Below are 22,876 nucleotides of genomic sequence, written 5' to 3'. Positions count from 1 at the left end.
ATGCAGACCTTTTTGCACCCTTCCCCCAGGCTTCATGTAGGTCGAGGCCTACGTAAGAGTTACATAATTTCACACTGCAAAAACCTCTATTTTTCTTTATTGTAAATTCACATGTTAATAGTTATAAAATCACAAAAATGTAATGGAATTGGGAGACTTTGTGCAGTCATTGCAGCCTTTCAAACAAGAAATCCTTGTCTGCACGTGGGGGAATGCAGTGGAACCACTGTATGTTTTCCAACCTGTTGACAAATCCTGATTAAAAAGTCTGTTTAAAGTTGAACAAGAGGTAAAATATCCATTCCATTTTTGTTCATAGAAACACAACAGAGAGTACAGTATATTTAAGGACGGGAATAGTGTTTCATTTAAAAAGAATAAACACGAATAGAAATAACAATAATAATGTCAAATAGCAAATTTAAAATACAAAGGTATAAATACAAAGTATATAATATTAGTAATAATAATAATAATAATATACAAAGCCAAAGTTAATTATTTTACACATGTGTGTATATTTTAAGTAAACATTAAGAGATTAAGATCAATGCATACCAAATACCTACATAATTTTAATTCTTTACTTGGTTAGAAAATGTAGAATATGTTTGTAATAGTACTAACAAAAAGTTAAAATGTTTTTGCTTCCTTTGTTTTAATTTTTTGAAATATATAATTTGTCCTTTAAAGGTAATAGCTTATTTAAACAGAGCCATGAAATACAACCCTGCACTACATCACCTAACTGCCTTCGCTTAAACGTCATCCAGTGTTTGTGTCTCGGATCCAGCGCCTTTCAATAAGATGTTTGAACCAGCTGGGCCACCATACTTGTTGTGTTTGTTTTAGTGAAAGCAAAGATGGCGAACGAACTGGACCGAGTGCGAATCTCAGCTGCGGAACTCCGAGCTGAAGCGTCGACTTCAAACAATTTAACCGACTGTCAAAAAGGTGAGAGCAACCGAAGAAGATAAATCCAATAATTACATTCGTGGAAAAGTCCTTAAATCAAGTACGAAAGTATCTCAAGTAATCTGAAAGTAGCCCCCGGAGTTGCTAAGTTTGTTACCAGCTAATGTTGTTAGCTAGCTAGCACTCTGCCCGTCCATTCTTACGTCCGCGCGGTCTGGTTTAAACGCCCCCTCGCCGAAATAACAACAGATACTTTATTTGGTATTTAGACTTTCCGCAATGTGTCTCGCATAGTATATTTTATTGGGTTAGACGGATGAATTCTTCACTCATAGTCTCATGCGAGGAGCGATATAACTGTAAAGCTCGAGTCTTCAAACTGTTAATCATGAAGTGACGCTAGAAAACATGCTAACGTCAACAAAGTTTTATCTTACCGTTTACTACAGGAGAGACCTACACTTTTAATCGAAAATTTAAGATAAAGGGTTGTTTTACTCACAGTTAATTAGCTGGAAGTGTCACAAGTTCAGCCCTACTTTCGCTGGTTGACTCACCGTTTCACCGACACATAACAAACAGTGGCGTTGATTGTGTTTCTACGGTGTCAATGGATGGCATAAGTCTGGCGGTTTGTGCAACCGTTTTTCTATCATACGCTCTGAAACTGATTATTTTTGACATGTGTATACTTTGTAGCTTTACCGTGTTTTTCTTACTTTGATCAAGACCGGTTCGGTTGTATCTTTTGTGTCTGTCCTTTTCTGACCCTTTGAGCATGACATTTCAGGCGCACGAGCCCCCCGACTAAACAATTTGAAAGACGACAAAAAAAAAACAAAACAAAAACAAAACATGGATACTGTGCTTTCTTTTTTTTTGCCAGTCCATCATAAAATCTTATGTCCCCTCCATTACTCAGACAAGACAGCAACAATACTGCGATATGGTCTTTCAATGGAGTCTGCTTTTCGAAGTATAAATACCTATATACGTTTTTTTTCCTGCAGCAGAGATGTTATGCCCTGTATATATCATGCAATTACTTAAGTGTCATTGTCATCACAAAAATCAGATTTTCCTTATTTTTGGATTTTTTTTTCTTAATCAGAATGACAATTAGATAAAAATTATTCATCACTTAAATACTACAATTCATACAGAATTTGCAGTGAGTTAAAAAATAACAGTTGTACAACTTTTTAAACTTGTTCAGCCCTAGTCTAACCTATCTTATTTTGTGTTGCTAATAATATAGAATTGTTTATTGTATGTGCTTGTTGAAAATATACAAGATAAGGAACTTAAAAAATGAAATCACAATTTGTTTATTTTTCCAAATCCTTCGGCCCTAATTTTTTGCATTGTATTCTTTGTGTTGATTATTTACTTTTTTTCCCACTGCAGCGGAGCATCATGTGAATAAGCAGCATAAGAAACGTGAAGGGAAGCGCCCTGATCTGCAGCGCTATCAGCCAGTACCTGGACATGGACGGCGCCGCTGTGAAAGTGAGGAGGGAGAAGCTGGTCACAGTGAACCTCTGACTGCTGATTCATGTGAGCATGATCAGCCCTCACAGTGTGAGAAAAAGAGCGTCTCTGAAAAAATTATTGAGAAGCATAGGTGCACATATGAAGGAATGGACACTGAAAATTTGGAAGAAGACAGGACGAGAAGTGATAGTAGTGGAAATCAGGATTGTAGAAGAGGTGGTCTGTCACAGGCTAAAACGGAAGCAAGTCAAAGAAAAGACTTTGTAGAAAATGACAGTGAACAACAGGAGCCTGCAGGGCCTGCTAAGCCTACAAAGAAAGCCCGTAAACCAGACAGAGAATTTTATCAACCTGGTAGTCGGAGGAATATTCAGGGAAAGGACAATGGAGTTGGAAGTGAGCAGGATAAGCATGCTTTTAAGAAGAATGAACACAAAACTAAGCCAGAATCCCAACTGATTACAGTGGAAAGAGAGGGGAACAATAAAACTTCTGTACAGAAGCCCAGGCAGAAAGATGAAGGAGTCAGAGGGACCCAGGAAAACGTAAAGCAGTTAAAATCTAGTGACTCCAACAGGAAGCAAGACAGTCGAGATGTAAGCAAACCTCCGTTGCCTTCTGAATCTTCGATAGAGAAAATTTCTCATAAATTAGAAAAGCTCAGTGTGAAAGAAAAGGATAAAGTTGGATGTGGAGGTATTGAGAGCTCACTTTCTGGTGTTGGAAAAACAGCAGATAAAAATCCAATAAGTCCAGGAAAGGGAACAAAAGAGGAGGAAGATAAGGTTGAGAAGAAGAGGGAAAGGGGGAACCGCAGAAGAAGGGGGGGAGAAAAGGAAAAAGAGAGAAATCAGGATGCTAGTAGAGGAGACATTGAAGTGAGTGTTGGAGGGAAGAGAGATGGGAGGAAAGCTGAGAAAGAAAGAAACAGGAAAGCACCTGAAGGTGATAAGGATAATAAACCAGGTAAACCAGGAGAGCCACTCCAAGGCAAAGGAAGAGAGAACCACAAGGAAAATAGAAGAGGTGACAACAATAACAACCGATCCAGAGATGCTGAAAAAGATTCTAGGATGCAAAGAAATGTAGAAAAAGGGGACAGAAGCAAACTCAACGCAAACACCACAACAGCAGCTTCCAAACGCTATTCCAAGTCAGATATCCGACGCTCACGAAATCGAACTTACAGCAGCAGCTCAGCTAGCAGCGTGACTAGCCTGGATGGCCCAGGAAGAGGAATGGATGTGGAGAGCACTAAGTGGTCACATTTGGAGCCAAAATTCATCAACAAAGAGGGCATGGCTCATAGTGGAGAAGGGCGGAGGAGTCATCTCCAAAGCTGGACAACCAATGGGGAGTCTTCTACAGAATCACTTGAAGGGAGTGAGATGAGTGATGTAGCAGAGGAAAGGAGAAGGAGAAGAAGAGGTAGAGATGATGAGCTGTGTTCAGAGAGGCAAAGAGAAGAAAGGAATAGATCAAGGGGAAACAAAGGTGGATGTCGGGGAATCCTAAGAGTGCCTCTAGAAAACCAGTCAGGTACCCCAACACGTGGTGGGGCTGCTCACCATCGCTCCCAAGGTTCTGTTTCACGTGGCAGAGGGGGGGGTATCCTTGTTCTCCCAACCAGAACAGACGTCTCTAATCCCCCCGAGGTCGGTCAGAGGCTTCTTTTTGGTGGAATAAGAGGTGGAGCAGCTGGCAGGAGTAGAGGAGGCAGAGGAGGAGGAGTGAGACGACTCTGGGATCCAAATAACCCTGACCAGAAACCAGCTCTTACTGGCACCCAGTCCTCACAACACTCATCTCTCCAACAGCCTGTTTATCTTCAGACAGGATATGGACAGCTTCACTTTTTAGACACAGACGATGAGATCACAGGGAGTCCTCCAGTTCCACAGGGGGATAATTTTCTATCAAAGCAAGCCGCTGCCATGGCATACTACAAATTCCAAAAATCTGACAACCCCTACTTCTACCCCATGTCCTCTGGCAACACACAGAACCCTGGCAATACCACCAACCAGCAGTATTCATATCCTTATCATATGGGGCCATTTCAAATGGGTCCTAACAATGGTGTGTACCCGGGCCCCGGTATGGGTCAATTCTGTGGTAGTTACAAAGGAGCAGCTTATTCCCAGACTGCTGCAGGAGCTGGTTTGAGTTTAGAAGAGGCAGAACAACAAGCCCGAGGTGAGCTGGGGAGGATGCTGAGGGCTGCAGATGCCCAAGAGCTTCAGCTCAGTAACCTGCTGTCCAGGGACAGAGTGAGCGCTGACGGACTGGATCGTATGGGCCAGCTTAGGTGAGGATTTACATGCAATGATTTGCCATTTTTCTGTTTGTTTCAAATGTGACACTCATCTTTTATACTGTTTGTGTACCTGTCAGTTGCACCTTGGGTATAATTAGTAAGGAACTCTACAGATCTGACAGTTGGCATATAGAAAATGCATTTTCCTATTGTGCCCTTTTTCCAGAGCTGACCTTCTGGGCCTGTATGAGCAGGTCATCCTGACAGACATTGAGTATTCAGACTCTCAGAATGTGGATCAGGCTTTGTGGAAGAATGTCTTTTACCAAGTCATTGAGCGCTTCCGACAGTTACTCAAAGACCCCACTTATGACAACGCTCCTCATATCAGGAACATGCTGCTCACACTTCTTGATGAGGTAAGGACTATTTCCTGATTTTGTCTAGGAGGAGGTAAACTTTATATGGTCTTAACGTAGGACACATTAGATATGATGCTTACTGAAGTTCTGTTTGAATATGCAGTTATGACCTTGCACAGTGTTGATGCTTGCTCTGAAATCATCAATAACCAAATGAATAGGATTGTATATTACTCTACTATGTGTTACCACATTAATCAAAGGAAAACATGAGTCCATAACCACTTTACAGCTAAACTTGGGTTGAGACATTGGTTTCTGGTTACTTGATTGTTGTTTCTTATGGAATTTTAATCATAATCATCTGTCTTACAGGGAGCTCTGTTTTTTGACGCTCTTCTTCAGAAGCTGCAGACAGCATATCGGTTCAAGTTGGAGGAATATATGGATGGTATGGCGATAAGGGCTCGGCCATTACGCAAAACGGTAGGGCAGTATTTCCCTGAAATTCAACCTGTATGCTTTACTTGATTTATGGATATCCTAGTAATAAAAATCTCAACATTTAAGGGATAATATACAAAAATCTGTAATACATACTTCACTAGCATTCATACAACATAAGACAGTTGAATTTGATGACTTGATTACATATGTGCAAGTTTTTGTTGCTGCCTCCTTCAGGTCAAGTATGCACTCATCAGTGCTCAACGCTGCATGATATGTCAGGGAGACATAGCTCGCTACCGGGAACAAGCAAGTGACTCAGCTAACTATGGCAAGGCTCGCAGGTAGGCTGCAATTAGAAAATATTGAGGTGTTGAAAATATTTCTGCCCACTTTGAGGAGTCATTCAGTGTTTGATTTTGAGTCTAGAGGCTACAGTGTCCAATCTGTAACTCTTAAGTCAAAGATTGAGTGGTAAAGACCAGACTTTCTGTTGTAGGATTTCTGGTAGAAAATGTAGAAAGACCCACAAACATGACGTAATGAAAAGTGTTGAATACAGAAAGAGGCCTTTAGATAAGTAATGTGTAAAGGGCCCACAGTTTTTTTTAAACTCCTCTGTTGGCTGCAAGTAGTATGTTGCACATCACTGGCACTCAATATGTTGTAGTGTGGACCATATTTTTTTTCTGTACCGTATTCTGTTTTTCTGACATGCTATGAAAGCCAAGACACCTTGTGCAATGATATGTGAAGTTATTTGCCCTATAAAACTGAAATATTATATAATTCAAAACAGAGCAGAGCATTATGCACAGCCAAATCTTACACAAAAATCCATTCTTGTATCTCATTACTTTTTATACACTTTTTTTCTCAGCTGGTACCTGAAAGCCCAGCAGATTGCCCCTAAAAATGGACGACCATATAACCAGCTGGCCCTGCTGGCTGTCTATACTGTAAGTAATTGATTTGACTATTTGCATGACTTTTGTCCCATCCCATGGCCCTGTAATGAAAAAAAATGAGTAGTGATGTATTTTCATCTTCTCAGTGTTTGCTCTCCTTATTTTTACTTTACTTTCATCTCTTAATCTTTTAGAAGCGGAAGTTGGATGCAGTTTATTATTACATGCGCAGCTTGGCAGCTTCCAACCCCATCCTGACAGCAAAAGAAAGCCTGATGAGTCTGTTTGAGGAAGCTAAGCGAAAGGTGAGAAGCATGCTTCTTCATTTAATTTCAGAAAGTTGTACATACTACCTTGCATTATATGAGGTAAATAGTTTGATGTAGACATTTAAGTGTGTTCTTGAAGGATTTACTAAATTGAAATTCATGGCAACATTATAAGTCATGTTTTTTTGTGCATTTATAGATTGTTATATGACTTCAGGCAACAAAGAAGCCACTTGTTTACAGACTTTATACTTGTAGGCTGAGCAGCTGGAGCAAAGGAGGAGACAGGAGCATGAAGGAGGCTCCAGGGGTCCAGCAGTAAGAGGAAGGGGAAGAGGGGAAGATGGAGCTCGTGTAGAGATTTGGATTCGCCCCATTGGTCAAGGTTTAACCCCTTCTTCACAGAGAGGAGGTAGTGAATCCAGCAGAGACTCTGAGCAGGATGGAGAACTGGGCAATCTCAGTGCTAGTGATGTAAGATCATCTACTTTCTTTCACTCTCTTTCTATACTATCTTTGAATGTATGCACTGCAAAACAGTGGTCTGTTTGTGAACATTTTTGCCTGCTGCTCTTAACAATATCTTTGTTTTGAAACACTTTAGGACACTAGTGCCTGCATTAATCTTTTAAATGGCTTAACAGAGCATTTATGTGATCTCTAGTGGTTTGGTGTTTTTGTTCTTTTTACTCATTTAAAAATGGACTTATTCATTTTATTCATTTTTTTTCTTTTGAGTATTTCACAGAAATTCATTGTTGTTTACTCACCTTTTGTCTATCACTTTGTCTGAAAGATTTTATAACCAACTATTTATTCCTTTTTTCATTTTTTGTATTTGGCTTTATATCAAGAACTTTTCAGTTGGTTGTTTTTGATTCCCATCTAACATGGCAAGAGATTGATCCCTAAAGAAACTCAAGTTTAAGCTGTTTGGTTTACACTCAAAGAAAAGAAATAAAACAGAAGTATTGAAATGAGTAAGAGCATAAGCAGAAAGGGACACAAAGTATAAATATATATAAGCCCAAAGCTATGTTCAAGAGCAAAAGTATATAAACAGAAAAGTAGTATAATGGCAGAATGGCATAATCTTTTCAGTATTGTTACTTCTTGGTAACACCTGCCTGTTTGTAGAAGTCTCCCTAGGGTTTGCTGGACCTGGTTAATAAAATATTTCTATTTGTCAAATTGAAATTATAGTTTGGGGAAATGTTTAAACGTGAACTGAGACTTTCATTGATCTACCATAGTTTATAACATGCAAAAGACCTTTTCAGACAGACATACATCATACATCTGCATAGCAACATTTGCCATGTTTAGTGCTGTCTTTTGAGTTTGTTTGTCCCCTGCATCTAAAATAGTTTACTTTCACATTGCTTAACTACAGCAGACAAATTCTTTGTCTTAATTTTGGCAACTAAAGGCAGCATCACAATGAATTAATTCTAGCCTCCGAAAGAGATGCTTTCAGTAGGTTTTTCTTCAAGGAAAGGTTCACAGTTTTCTTTATCACCATCTTCTTGTTTATTACTCATTTTCAATATGTGTTTTACTTCATTTTATATGCTTTCTGCTTTTAATAAGGGTGCGACAAAAACAAGTTTTATTAAATGCAGTTATACCATAGACTTGGTGAATACCTGATTCTTATTGGCTCTGGAAGTTCCACTGGTGTCCATTAACCTCTGATATCGACCCCTATGGAACTTCTCAAATAGTTGCAGTCAAAAAATCTTCCTACTGTTCCAAATAAATGTGCAGCAGCTGTTAGATGATAAAGGTAACTATAGCAACCTGAGGTGGTCATATTTTCTGAGCTGGGAGTACAGTGTTGCCAGCTTAAAGCCTGATTCATGCTTCTGCGTTGTGTCCATTGACACTATGCTGTCGTTAACCATTCAAAGTTCTGCGTTGAGGGAACGCGTCGCTCTGCAGTTCACTGCCATGACGCTAGGGGTGTGTGGCTGTGTGTGTGTGTGTGTGTGTGTGTGTGGTTTCAGAGGGGTCACATCTGAGCGACTGTCGCTCTTCGCTGAACTGGACAATGTCTGTTTTTAATGAATGAGTGGATGCTTGGGTGTGTGATTACAATCAGTAGTCGATATTACATGTTGTTTGCACATAAGCACAAACCAGAGGTTGCGCTGGACTTTTTTGTTGTCTGTCAGTCCTTTAAATTCCCGCTGGATTCATTCTGACAGAGAGCTTCATACAGCACGCGCTCATGCGTCATAGCGCTGAGACAAGTTGGAGAGATGGAGAACAACTTTTTAATTCTGTCTCTGTTATGACCTGTGAGTAGGTTACAAACGTATGCCTTTATCTGTTAGATTTCCATGACTGATATTATGGAAACCACGGTGTTAAAGTGAGGTTTTAGAGAGAGAGAGAGAGCAGGGTGGGGTGGGGGTGAGCGAGCAAGAGAGATTAAAGCAACAGGCGCTGATCTGAATCATCATTCACCCATCTCTTTGTTATATTTCCATGGTTGATATCCACATGATAAATGAGCAACCTTTGGTGTTTAAAGTGAGGTTTCAGTGGTGAGCAAGCGAGGTGGAAGCAGCGGGAACTGTTTTGAATCATTGGTCACCTTGGACACATACGAAATTTCGCGTAAAATCGAACCTGTTATGAAAAAAAAAAAACGGAAAATAAAACAACAATTTAGGCATCAGTGTGCAGACATGATTGGAACAACATGAAATGGGCTCATTGTGCAAAGGCCTTAACACTCTGCATGCCGACCTGTGTACTGAAACACCTGCAGGCTGCAGCAGCCCCTCTGTGTGCTGTCAGCACGGAGACCGACGCGCTTTCATTAATCTACGATGTTGAGGTCAGTGATAGAGCCCACTGGGTACAAGATTTTTTATAGATTAAATAACCTTCTTGATACTCCATGTGTGCAAAATGGAAAAGGTCTATGCATCTGTCTGCGTGTGTGTGCTAAAATGCAGGCTCATCCTCATCATTCCAGAAAAAGCAACTGCTGGAAATGACATTTTGAGTGGACCAATCACAGCCCTTGCAGTCCGTGACGCGTAGTTAGGATTTTTTGGAGGTGCGCGTCAGGCTACGGTGTAGGGGTCCGCGTTGACACAGAGGACTACGCGTCGATGCGACGCAGAAGCATAGATCAGGCTTAAGGAGCCTGCGGGCCGGCATCAACCATCACTTAACTGACATAATGACAGACTCCAGGTTTAAGACCAGTAACTCAAGATGGTCTTATATCCTATTTCTGATGTACATCTTGTTTCCAGGCTTACCTTAACACTGAGAGGTGAGTGTGGCAAAACAACTCACTTCCCCCCGTTCTAACTTATATGAACTATTGTCAGAAGATCTAAATAACATAAAACAAAAGAAAATAATCCATTATTTCTTTGTGGAGCCAAAGGAAATGCTTCTGATAATAACCGGCATGGTATTAATTATTGCCGTGTCTAAAGGAGGACCAGCACCGGCAGGGCATGGACAGCTCCGTTTTACCTCTGTGATCTTGTGGTGCAGAAGAGAGTATTATTCTGTTTATTCAAACAGCTGGTCTGCTAAAACGAACCTCTCTGTCAGATGACTGTCCATGTTAACTTACAGGGTTATAGTCTGATCACAGATGACTCTCCGTCCCCCTTGTCTTCATGCCTTTTCGTTGCTAAATCTGTTCAGTAAATACGCTGGGCAGACTATTTTTTTGTTCCGTTGTGACTTCATATCTATGGCCTGTCTTATTTACTAGATTATCGAACTATGTTTACATTCCCTAGAACGTTATGGGATTGGAATGGCTTTTCCAGTTATTAATCAAGCCCTCAGGCATTGCTAGGAAAAAGGGATTTTTGCGGTAGTAAAACTTGTATTTTGATCGCAAAACGTATGAAATTATAAATTAGTAGTATTATTTATTCTTTTCTATGGCAAGTGACCATGGTATAAGCGGATTCATGCCCTTTCAGGTGTCCAATTATCAGGGATCAATGGACTGCACGTCGTCCATTAATCCCTGATAATTGGACACCTTGTCAGCCATGAACCCTTATGTAACCACTTAAAAGATAAGTGTTAAAAACAAAATATTTTATCTGTCATTAAGTTATGATAATGCTTAACTTTAGTCATATAGCACCTTTAAAACCAGATGTTTACAAAGTTCTTCAACAGACATAGGGCTGGAAATCCGGCAATAATAAACTAATCAGACTAAACTGAGCAGATCTTTAAAAGTCAAACAAGAAGGCAAGAAAAGAATGTGAACACGAAGGTCAACAACAGTCAACACAAATGAAAAAAGTACCATGTTTCTATACTGTAATTGCCAGCTAGTGTCTACATGCAGGGTTAATCAGGTTGCAGTTATATCTCTGTTAAGTCATTTCAAAGGACTACTGTCCTTGTCTATCAGTATATAGTAAAAAGGTACAGTGCCTAACAAATTTATTAGACCACCCTAACCCTAACCAGGTAAGGTTTATGCCACAGCTGCCCTAAATTAACAGCATTAGTAATTACCAAAATCATTTTTTATGTTTCTGCAATGGTTAATACACCAATATGTAGAAGCTCTTTAACCCAAATGATATTTTTAATGCTAAAATATAATTATTGTTGTTATCCATGAATTTTCAAATCTACTGATTTACAAAAAAACTGAAAAAATAGTATAGTAAAGCACATTTATATTTCTTGATTAATATGTCAAATTATAGTTATTTACTTGCATTCCTGAACAGAAAAATTAGTTTAAGTGGTTGAATGTTATGCTTGATTATTTTCTGACTTCTCAGAGAAGCCCAGTGAGCCGGCTTGAATGTGGGTGAATTCATTTTGAAATCCCTCATTCCTGTTCAAAATGGTAAAACGTGGAGAGCTGACTGAAAATGAAAGAGTCCGCATTAAAGCACTCCATGATGCTGGATGGTCTTAGAGACAAATATGACAGGTGGTCTAATAAATTTTTTAAGAACTGTATACTATGGTTTCACTCAGACTAACATGATTACATGTATTTTAAAAGCCCTTTTTTCAGATTGACTAACACAGTGACCTTTTTGACATCATGTAAATGTTCTGCCTGTGTATCCAGTTTGGAAGAGACATGCATGTATGTGTATCCTTTCAGTCTCAGTAGCCTGTCAATCTCTTTCCTCCCCCCTTTATTGTTTAAATCCGCAGGAGTGTTTTGTTTGTAACATCAGGTTCATGTGACTTGTCTCTTCTGCCCACTGTCGCCATTGGATAAACAATCTCTCTGTCCCTGTCTTTATCTACAGCTAAATAAAAGGTTTATCCTGAGTTTCCTGCATGCACATGGAAAGCTCTTCACTAAAGTGGGGTGAGTGATGTCTCGTGTATTCTGGTTTTTAGGTTAAGGGACTACATTTTAATGGCAATATTTTTGCCTTTGTGTCTATTTCTCAGTATTTTAGAGAATTTTTGTGTCCTGCTTTTACAGCATGGAGTCCTTCCCTGATGTAGCCGGCCGGGTTTTGCAGGAGTTCAGGAGACTACTTCAGCATGGCCCAGCCCTGCTAGGCAGCACTCACATGCTGCAGATCATAACTATCAACATGTTCACCATACACAATGCCAACAGTAGAGGTAATGCCATAAAATATTATTATTACTTTACAAACATAACTTCAGAGTTTGAAATTAAAAATGCATGGCTGAAGATGTTGCATAGTCTATTTGTAATCTGAATTTAAAAGAAAATTTCACCTTTTCAATTCCTGGAACTGAAGATGGGCATTGATGTTTCAGTTTAGATGTTTTCACTGGTCATGCAGTTCTTTTTCCAACTTGGCTGAAAATAGAAATAAACACACATAATGAAATACTAATGTATCCAAGAGACATTTGGAATAACAATCCAAAGTGCTGAAGAGTGTTTTTTTTTTCCCCCAGGTGAAGATGGAGAAGTTCGGTCTGTTTTGCAAGAGCAAAGTACTGCCCTGGGTTTGGGCATGTTTGCACTGCTTGTACAGCGCTGCACAGAACTGCTCAGAGATACTCCTACAGGTAAACACAATTTGCTCTATGAGTACTAAATCAGGGCGTCTTCATCTGTATCAGATGAACATGTTAAAGGCTAGTTTTTGCACTTAGACTGGTTACGGACCAGTGTTAATTTCATCGACTAAAACTATGACTAAAAATGTTCGTCCTTTTTCCCATGACGAAAACTAGACTAAGACTAGCCAAAGAAAGATCTGTGATGACTAAAACTAACAAAAAGTTTGTTTAGTTTTCATCAAGATGACTTAAACTAGACGAAAATGTAAATTACTTTTCGTCTGACATAAAAAATCCATAATATTTCTCCACTGTGGATAAATCTGTCAAAATACAATGCATCTGTATCTCTTTTGCTTCTTAGGTGTAGAAAGCAGGGACCCCAGGTTTGGCAGCGTGCATAGAATACACTACCATGACTTGATACCAGATTTAGGCAAGAGAATAAATACTTGGACTAAAAGTAAAGACTAAAATAGAAGGACTTTTTATGGACTAAAACTAGACTAAAACTAAAAAGGGTAGAAATGACTAAAATATGACTAAAACCAAAAGACATGTAATCAAAAGACTAAAATAAATAATAGATGTCAAAATGAACACTGCTACAGTTGAGACCACTTAAGTCAATTTTGGGGGTGAGAGGATGGAGGAGACCTTGGCAAATGCACCATTTCAGATGGCCTATAAAGTCTCATAACTGAAGTAAACAAAGAAAAACAATATGCCACACACTGAAATTGACTTTACTTGGAACTTTTTCTTATAATAACAAAACTGACTTTACTTAGTTTTTTATAGTAAAGGAATGGACTTTACTAAGACTTTATTGTGATAAAGTCTTAGTAAAGTCAGTTTCAGTGCGGCAGATTATTTCTCTTTGTTTACTTTGGACCTGCTACTGACTGACACCTGACAACCTGGGCTGGGCACAGGGACCTTGGTTTAAGATTTTTCTCATAGCTTCACATGCTGTGATTTTAGTATTTACTGGTGTGTTTCTGTGTGCAGGACTGTGAAAATTTACACTAAAAAAAACAAGCTCAATAAGTACTTTTTATTTCATGCCAGGGATTTTATAATACAGAAGTAATTAGGTGGAATGTATGCAATGTGCTTTATATCTGATTCAGATACACAGTGATCTGTACCTGGTAAACTGCAAACAGTCCTTCTGTCTCCAAAGTGAGCGACTCAAATCTTGTTGATGAGTACTAAATTAAACCATCTTGACCAAAATATGAGTGCATTCAATGAACAACATTCACGTGGCACCCACCTCCAGTGACAACTGAATTTGTGTGGATGTGTCTGCAGATATGCCAATGAAGGGAAAGGAGCCAATACCAGTTGTGACACTCATTAACTAACTTGCATAATGAAGCAATTTTAATACTCTTATATATACATAATCTAAAATTAATATACAATGTAAACACATTTGAATGTGTTACAAATTTTATACAATATTTAGATGTATTTCGGTTATGTTCCATTATTAAGTTTTGATGGTGCAATTAGCTATGATGTCCTAACATTATCTGGTCCTCTTTAGAGAAAACACATTTTTGGCATAGCTGAACGTTTAGCAACGAATATGTTTTAGGGTGAATCCCAATAATATTTTTCCCACAAAAATTGCAGGCATTAAAATATATATATATATATATATATATATTTTTTTTTTTTTTTTTTTTTTTTTCTACAAAATGCAATTGGCTCTGTAAATTAGATTTGTCATCCCTTCTTGTAGCAAGCGTGTTCTCTCAGTTACTGTTTTGTTACGACATTTTGGGAATGCAATATTGTAAATCCTCCATTAGATGATTTGCAATATTTATGACCTTGTTTCCACATATTGAAGTTTCAGTTCTTTTTGTTTGATTTTTATTTTAAAGTGTTGTTTTTTAAACATGCTCTCTCTTTCAGAACCAGTATCAATGGCAGATGGAGAAGAGGAAGGTAAAGGCGAGGAGCTTGAGGGTATGGTGAGGGTTTCTGCTTTTCCAGTGGACTTGAGGGAACTGCTACCCAGCATCAAAGTCTGGTCTGACTGGATGCTGGGACACCCAGATCTTTGGAACCCACCGCCATCTAGTTTGGAGTAAGAAACTCAATGATTTTTTTTCTTTGGCTTCTGCAGATAATAGGAAAATGTAGAAAATACTTTGTTTATTGGCAACTCCGAGGTAAAATGTTCTGTATTTAGCATCTACCCTTGTTTGTACTGTGGTAGCACTGGAGGGTGGATTAACATCATGGTTGACGGCTGTGGGTGATATATTATGTATTGTCAATTGATATACTTTTTTATGTAAATATTGTCTTTGAAGAGTCAGTTGTACTTGTGACGCTGGCTCTTATTTTTAAACAACACAACCCTGCTCTGACTGAAACGTACATGGGTTTGTTCCTCACCATCACTCGTGGCCTTTTCTCCTTATCTAGAAACAGCCCTGATGTTTGGCAGTGCCTGGCTGACTTGTGTAACGCGCTGGCATGCGTGGACCATGGGGAAGTGCCGCTGTACAAGGCTGACACGGACGAGAGCGAGGGAGACGAGGAGTTGATGGTGCTGCAACTGAAAGAGGACAGACTTCTTGCTGGCTTTGTACCACTGCTGGCTGCACCACAGGAGCCCTGTTACACCGACAGACACACTGAAATGGTGAGTGGAAAGAAATGATTTTATAATCCTTGGAAAACATTTCCAGTCCTGTGGAAGTACTGAATATACTTCCATCACCTTCAGAGTGATCAAATTAACATGTAAGCCTAATCATCACCATCCTGTTCTCAAGAACATAAACCTCCATCATCTTTCCTCAGGCAATAGCAGCAGATTGTAAGAGGGTCACAGTGCTCAAGTACTTTCTGGAGGCTTTGTGTGGACAGGAAGAGCCCCTGCTGGCCTTCAAGGGGGGAAAATACATCTCTGTGGCTTTATCTCCATCACCAAACAACTCAGTGGATATAAGGAGCAGGCAGGATTCTCTCACTGAGAAAGAGGTAAGTAGCTTCTTTACTTAACCTCTGATAACCTTTTCTTACTTTTTTCTAAAATTGACCCACACAAATTATGTAAATGCCAAGTCAAAATTAATTGCAGTTCAGCAGAGCCAAGCTCCTGTGCTGAAAATGTGTTTCATCCTTTTCTTCATCTGTTTGGCAGGCTGATGATGTCATAGTCGAGGCAGAGTCCTCTCTGTCTGCATCAGAAGGAGACGAGGATGCTGAGGAGGCAGGTGACAGCGAGAATGACATCAGGCAGCTAAAGGCTCGACGTCACATCCTTGCCAACAAACTGGCACAGCAGCAGAAGCGCAGAGATAAGATACAGGTAACAAGCTTACACATATGCACCTGGAACCATGTTCATGAATCAAAAGATATGTGGGTTTTTTTTTTTGTTTTTTTTTTTGTCTGACATTGCACAGATGAATTTGTCATAACAAGGATTCAAAAAATCTGAGAAAACAATAGCCTTTGACAAAACGTGAGAAAATCTGATGCTTTTTCTCAGTCGGGGCTATTAGAGCTACTTTGGAACACATTTTTATATAACAGTCTTCTTTGTGTGTTTCAGGCGGTGCTGCAAACCAGTGGACAACTGGAGCTAGAAGTGAGACCTCTCTTTTTGGTTCCTGATACAAATGGATTTATAGATCACTGTGAGGGGCTGAAGAAACTCCTCCATTGTGGAACATACATCATAGTTGTGCCACTTATCGGTAAGGTGAAAACCAAGGTTCCTATACACTTCTAAGAGTCAAATTTAAGATTTTTTTAAGACTTGAGCTGAAAAAGTTTAATTCCACTTTTTGTGTGGTAAATGGTCAAAGTTGAGAGGAGTGTGAGATTTCTCAGTACATCAGATGGAGATGAGTTCTTTAATTTAATGCACTGTTAATCAAATGTTAATTGATATGCTACATTAATGGGTCATTAAACCCAAATTTGATTATTTCTGGCATATTTAATGCCTCTTTGATCAATACAATATACAATCATGTTAATCATAGCATATGCTACAAGCATATGCACAAAAATAATTGAATAAATGTAGCTAGAAATGAAGATTGGACAAAGACATGTCTAAGTCAAAGCGCTGTCTAAAAGACAACAATCAAAAATATAATTCCCCATTTATTTGACACCCAGTGTGAAAACAGCCAACCTTTCTTTGCTCTCTGTGTTCTAATGTTGGGACCTGTGCCATTTCTTTTAGTGATTACAGAGTTGGATGGTTTGGCTAAAGGCCAGGACAACTTCAGTGGAGTGGGGTCAGGAGGCCGCAACACTGGTAGTCGCAGCAACTACAACGTCAGTGCGAATCATGTCCAGGCAGTGCAGGAGAAGGCCCAGCTGGCAGTGGCTTTCCTGGAGAAAGGATTTGAAGCCAGAGAGCCAAACCTTCGAGCCCTGACAAGCAGAGGAAATCAGCTGGAGTCAATCGCTTTTCGCAGTGAAGACACCACTGGACAGCAGGTGATAGTCTAGAAAAATTAGCAGAAAGTATAGCTTATTATCTTTGATTTATTACCTAGAAAGTAATTTGGTGTCAGACTTTTATGTTTCTATTTGGTTTTCTATTCTTCCTCAGGGTACCAATGATGATGTGATCCTGTCCTGCTGTCTCCACTACTGCAAAGACAAAGCTAAAGATTTCATGCCTCATCAGAGAAGTATGTAACATTCAGTCTTTCATTTTCAGCGTTTTTCTGTCATTTATGTAAAAAATACAGCTCTTAATTGTCTCCCCCTTGAACACAGATGGGACTGTAAGGCTGCACAGAGAGGTGGTTCTCCTTACAGACGACCGCAATCTGCGTGTCAAAGCTTTGACCCGCAACGTCCCTGTCCGAGACATCCCGTCTTTCCTCAGCTGGGCCAAAGTGGGCTGAATTCAGACTAAGCTGGAATCAGAGGAACCCATCTGCTGAAGCCTGCTTGCCACTCAGCCAGGGGAGAAGACACACTTTGGGAAGAAGAGGGGGAGATAACAGGGGAGAGGAAACAATGAAGAAAGCCAAGAACCATCTCTTAAGGAATATTTAAGCAAGTGAAAAGAGAGCTAGGTGGTTTGAATGAGCTCCCCACCCCCCCTTGAGATGAGGTGTGTGTGTATGTATGTGTTAAGATCAACGAGCTTCCCAAGAAAGAGACAGGGAGACTTGACAAGTCTCAGGAGGGCTGGATGAGAAAGGAGCAAGGTAATAAAGGAGTGATTTGATTTCTAAGTTGTCTGCCCAGCCTCTGCTCCTAGTTAGTGAGTGTATTCTGCAAGCGGCATTCAAATTTGAGGCTAATGATAGAGCAAGGCAGAGAAAGGAAGAGTGTTTGTGGTCATTTAATTGATAAAAGAGAGCAGTAATGAGGCCACAAGTGGCACTTCCACTCTTCTCTAAAGGAACAGTCACAGAGGCTGCTTTGGCCTCTACAGTAGAGCTGAGAGAAGAAGAAGGATTGAGTGGAGCACAGCTGGAGGATCAGTTGGTAGTGTAAAAGGTGTCTGAATGAAGTTAGGCTCAATTAAAGGCTGTTTTGTAACATCAGAACCTCTCAGGAAAGGTTTGTCGGTTTGAGAGCTCCTGCTAACCCAGGATATTCCTCCAGCTAAATGCTAAAATTCAGTTTGGGTATTGAAAGAAAATGCTCTTTAAAAGACACCAACAAAAATATTGGTTATGTTTTAATTTCTTGATGCTTTTGCTTGTTTTTGGCTTTTGTGTGACACTTTTGTTTTCTTTGAGGTCATTTTTTCCATTTTTTTAAACCTCATAAACATCTGAAAGGTACTTCTCAAAACATGTGGACCCCAGTTATTTGAATCAGGTCCCTTTTTTGTTTAATTTTCCATATTTTTTGGCATAATAGAATCATAATATGGACAATAACAAAAGCATTCAAAATCTGGTTGTGAGAAGTTTGCTGAATGCTCAAGGTCTTTAAATCAAAATGAATCACTTTTTTTTATGTGATGTTTCAACGATATTTCAAGCCATAGCACATTTTCTCGTGATTGAATCAATAAATAGCAGATACCATCTACTACTTTAGACTGCCACATTGTTAGGAAACATCAGTCCTTAGTGTTATTCTGCAGAAACCTTATTTTCATATTCTGTTAGTACCTATTTCACTCCATCTTTACACTGCCATCAGTCTGCTACGGCTTTTCAAATAAAAACACCTCAGCAGCTTACCTATTCCTAAATTGTTTCAATCACCAACACCTGTTCTTGTCTGTAAAGTGACTCTTTCCTAAGGTCCCCTTTCACTCTTCATTTAGTAATGACATACATGAGGTCCACCAGCATAAATCACAGCCTTTAAAGCTGCATTTAGTGTAAGCATCATTTCACTAGCACATTTTAATATGAAACGCAGGCGTTTTGCGTGCACTGCTTTGCTTTTGAAACACTAACAAGAAATTCTTGACTTGTTGCAAACCGATGTGTATGTGTTTATTTGTGTCTGGAACTTAAAATAGGTGTTCATCACAATTAAATCAATAGTGTCTATAGGCGTAGCTTCCTTGCTTGCCACTCATCTCAAAACTCCCACCAGCTGTTAATGTATCTGTATTTGTGTGAACAGTCCGACAGGTTCTCTACATTTGTTAATCTCTGTGCAGATGCTACTGTAGTGTTCAGTAAAACTGGTGCTGCTGCTTTATTGTCAGAGCAAATGTAGTAAAGATGCTGTATAATCTGCTTAACACAACATCCTTATCTCACCTTTGTTCAATAAAAATGTTTTGAAGTCATTGTTTCCTCATTAATGTTTAATATGTGCCATTACTGGAAGGCCTGAAGATTTTCTTCATCATTTGGTTTAACTGTATGAATGAAATAATTAAAACACCAGATCAGAAAACTTGTTAGTTAGATTACTTTTCTTTGAGATCACTTGAGTCCCTTGTTGATTTAGATCAGTGGTTCCCAACCTTTAACGTAGGGCCCCCCCTACTCGCATCTAAGAAAGATAAGCCTCCCCAAGAACCACTTGAAAAAAGTACACCTCAATTTTAATTGTTTTCATTCATCAAAGTATCAACACAATAGGCCTGCATACACCTGTTTTTGAGACTGTAGAAAAAATAGGGAGGAGCTGTTAATTGTCTTGAAAACATCTAAATTCTCAAGTTTAAAAAGTTAATTTCTGAGAAAAAAATTACACATTTTGGCTTCAACAGTTGTAAAAGGATGTGAACCCTAATCTAGAATTTTGGGGATTATATAGTCCAAAATTAGAAAATCCCACCACTGTTTTCAGTTTGGTTTCTTGTGAATTTTTGACTTTACGCTGTTGTAAATTTTAAAACTTGAAGTTTTTGAGTTTATAATATCAGTATTTAAGACTTAACAGATTCTCTTAATTGGCCCTAAAACACCATTGTACACTATGTTTCTAATCATGACTTAAAAAAAATATGCACATATAATTTTGACAATGTCAAGGCAGACAGGTCCTGCACCCCACCTGAGATCTCTTTTTCTCTTTATGTGGAGCATTAAATATTAAACTATTTAACTAATACAAGCCCGAATAGCACATGTGACCAGAGATGATGAGTGCAAAAGACGCTATAATAAAGAGTATTATTACTGAAGCTCTTTAGTTGCACAGTCATTATAAATTTGAGGCTTAAGGCTGAAAGAAACATATGTTTACATAAATTAGGATTAATGGATTGATTTGTGAGAGTGTGTTCTCAGGACACAAAGTTCTGCAGCGTATCCATCCATATCATTTGCTCCAGTATACTTGTGCCTGGATACAGACCATACAGGCAGGACCTGATTCCCATCATCATGACAACAGGGCTAGCAGGCAACCAATCAAAGCCGTCTGAGCCCTGCTCTGCGAGCTGATTGGTCCCTCTGCCTGCAGTCTGTTGTGGAATGCCCATCTTTAACCTCTCTGCTGCCATGCACAGTGCATACATGCTATGCATTCTCATGCAGATTACACCTAAATGTGTAATCCTCTGAGATGTAATGTCACATTTGTACTGATGGAGTAACAAGTTGTTTTTCATGCAGGAACTAGTTTATCAAGGTTAATATTTGTGGAAAAATAAAAACAGGCTACAGCTGCACACATGGCTACTTGTATGCACCCCTGATGTAAACAAAACATGATGTGGCAGAAATGGAAACGTGTCTGCTGTTTGGGCACGTAGTTTTGAGGTGATAAACCTCCTTGAAATTAGATATTGCATCATCTGGCATCTTCATGTGCTCACTATGCTGTTTTTACCATAGTTTATATTACATAATAGTGTAACACCAAGTCAATTCAGACAAATCTTGGACTTTAAGGAGTAGCACATCATTTTAAAGTGAGCAGATGCAAACTGACAAGTCTGTTGAAAGATCTAAATGATGTACTGTAATTATTTTTCAATGCACAACAACACTGTTCACTGGATTAAAAGATGTTGTCAAACTAGAAAAAGATCTTGTGCATTTCAAATCAAATACTGGTTGGACCTTGGGGACATCTGTTTTTGAGGATAAATGACAAACTTTCATTGTTGTCTGTTAGTTAAAGGGTGTTATTTATAGTAGAGGTCAAGACTGAAACTGTTAATCAGGTTAATCAGGTTAGGAGCTCAGTGACAGAGTGCATAGGGTCAAACAAACACACTCAACAGAAGGTGAAGAGGGAAATATCACACACTTGACTGTCTCTAAATGCTTTTTTGACATGCTGTCACTGTCTGTAGCTGTTGTCATCATCTTTATTGCTCCCTCCATCCAGACCACACACCTATACTTGCAGCTGCTGGATGGTACAGCATATCCAAACTTTGAGATAAGGGAGGGGGCTACATTTACCCAGTGGGATACAGCTGGACAGCATCAGCAGGACTCTCCAAAACGGTCACACGTGTACTCCCACCTCTGTTAGAGCAAAACTGTACAGCTCTGACTCAGTGCTTTTCGATTCATTTGCTCCCTGATTCCTTAACCATAGAGGGGAGGTGATTCTCCTCGCCGCCATTTTTAGGGAACTGCCTATCGAAAAGAGAAACTTTGCTAGCCACTATCTGACGTTAGCTGCTAGCTAGCTAGTTGATCCGCAGACAGCCTCCCAGTTCGTTGAGACAGTAAACGCTTGACAGCCGTTAGCAGTTCCACTGGTGTCACATTGATGTTTATTATTCAAGCGGACTGCCAGCATACATGTTGGCACAACGGTTACTGGTGAACTGAAGAAACAGGCTAGTTGTTGACAGCGTGGCCGTTTGTATATCGGGTTTAGGAAACATTGCGCTAAGACTAACGCATTAGCAATGCTAACTTATTAGCTTGCGAATTCACACTTTGATTTCTCCGGACTGCATTGCCTCGTCTGTGATTTTGCGTCGGCTACCAAACTCTGTTGTGTACAGGGTGAGTGGATTTATCAGCGGTTCCTACCCTACTTTCCAGCCCGTGTGGATTCATTTTGACCCGGTGAGTTGATAAATGCCTTTAGCATTCTGTTAACCAACGATGGGTAAATTGGTTGTCAAACGCTACATGCCGCACTGGAGTTTGATTTAACGTAGGTTAGCTTGTGAGCTAGCCAGCTAAATGGGGGTGCTGTTCACCAGCTAACTTAAAGTTACTGTCATAACTTGTATGGTCTGACGCATCGAAAGGTTTTAGACCACCTTACAGAGCAACTTCAATGAACTCGGTAAGCACGGAGGTGCGGTTTTGAGCACCATTGTAGCGCAACAACAATTAATATCAATGCAAAGCTAGCGAGTTAAATTGTTATCAATTTGGTTAGTTGTAAATAATGGTAACAGATTGCTTTACCCAAGAAACGTTAGCTAGCTACAGTAGCTTGCTAATCCGCTTTATGCAACTATCGTTGCAAGCGGTGCCACTCCCTCGTTTCTGTTTTTGTCCAGTGTGGCTGTACGTGAAGTGAAACTCGGCTATGGATGTGTCCGTTTCTAAAGTTTGGCTATCTGTGGGGGACATCACGAGTCACATACTGTCTCGTTAGCTAGATGTGTGACGGTAGGTGACATTGGTTTAGTCTCTTTATGTCTGTCGTTCGAAACTAACATGCCCTGCCATTGTGTTTACAAGCAGCATTAGCAAGGGTAGTCTGACAAATCATGATGATAATCGTTGTGTAAGCGACGTGCAGAGCTTGCATCAATCTGCCGCTGATGGCTGTTTTTTGTGCACTGAC

The 22,876-nt window shown here is 39.6% G+C and overlaps 2 protein-coding genes across 2 annotated transcripts in view; both read left to right on the top strand.

Annotated features, from left to right (window-relative positions):
* The first annotated feature begins 851 nt into the window (after positions 1 to 851).
* smg6 (SMG6 nonsense mediated mRNA decay factor) lies at positions 852 to 19,442 on the top strand. The gene is made up of 19 exons (XM_041801166.1): positions 852 to 954; positions 2,323 to 4,717; positions 4,893 to 5,085; positions 5,404 to 5,514; positions 5,713 to 5,819; positions 6,356 to 6,434; positions 6,578 to 6,688; positions 6,911 to 7,126; positions 11,932 to 11,993; positions 12,114 to 12,259; positions 12,566 to 12,679; positions 14,603 to 14,777; positions 15,122 to 15,341; positions 15,503 to 15,682; positions 15,846 to 16,013; positions 16,260 to 16,404; positions 16,902 to 17,161; positions 17,277 to 17,358; positions 17,447 to 19,442. Exons 1-19 carry the CDS (start codon positions 864 to 866, stop codon positions 17,575 to 17,577), a joined length of 4,986 nt encoding a protein of 1,661 aa, XP_041657100.1. The 5' UTR covers positions 852 to 863; the 3' UTR covers positions 17,578 to 19,442.
* Positions 19,443 to 21,607: 2,165 nt separating this feature from the next.
* The window catches only part of LOC121518469 (serine/threonine-protein kinase TAO1-like), a 47,443-nt gene continuing 46,174 nt past the window's right edge, over positions 21,608 to 22,876 (top strand). Inside the window, exon 1 of the mRNA XM_041800793.1 lies at positions 21,608 to 22,140. The gene's annotated coding sequence lies outside the window, so the exon portion shown is untranslated. The remainder of the gene's footprint in view (positions 22,141 to 22,876) is intronic.

This window comes from Cheilinus undulatus, linkage group 12, assembly GCF_018320785.1.
Source record: "Cheilinus undulatus linkage group 12, ASM1832078v1, whole genome shotgun sequence".
Lineage (NCBI taxonomy): Eukaryota > Metazoa > Chordata > Actinopteri > Labriformes > Labridae > Cheilinus > Cheilinus undulatus.
The sequence above is the reverse complement of the archived record's forward strand: the minus strand, read 5'-3'. Positions and strand labels throughout refer to the sequence as shown.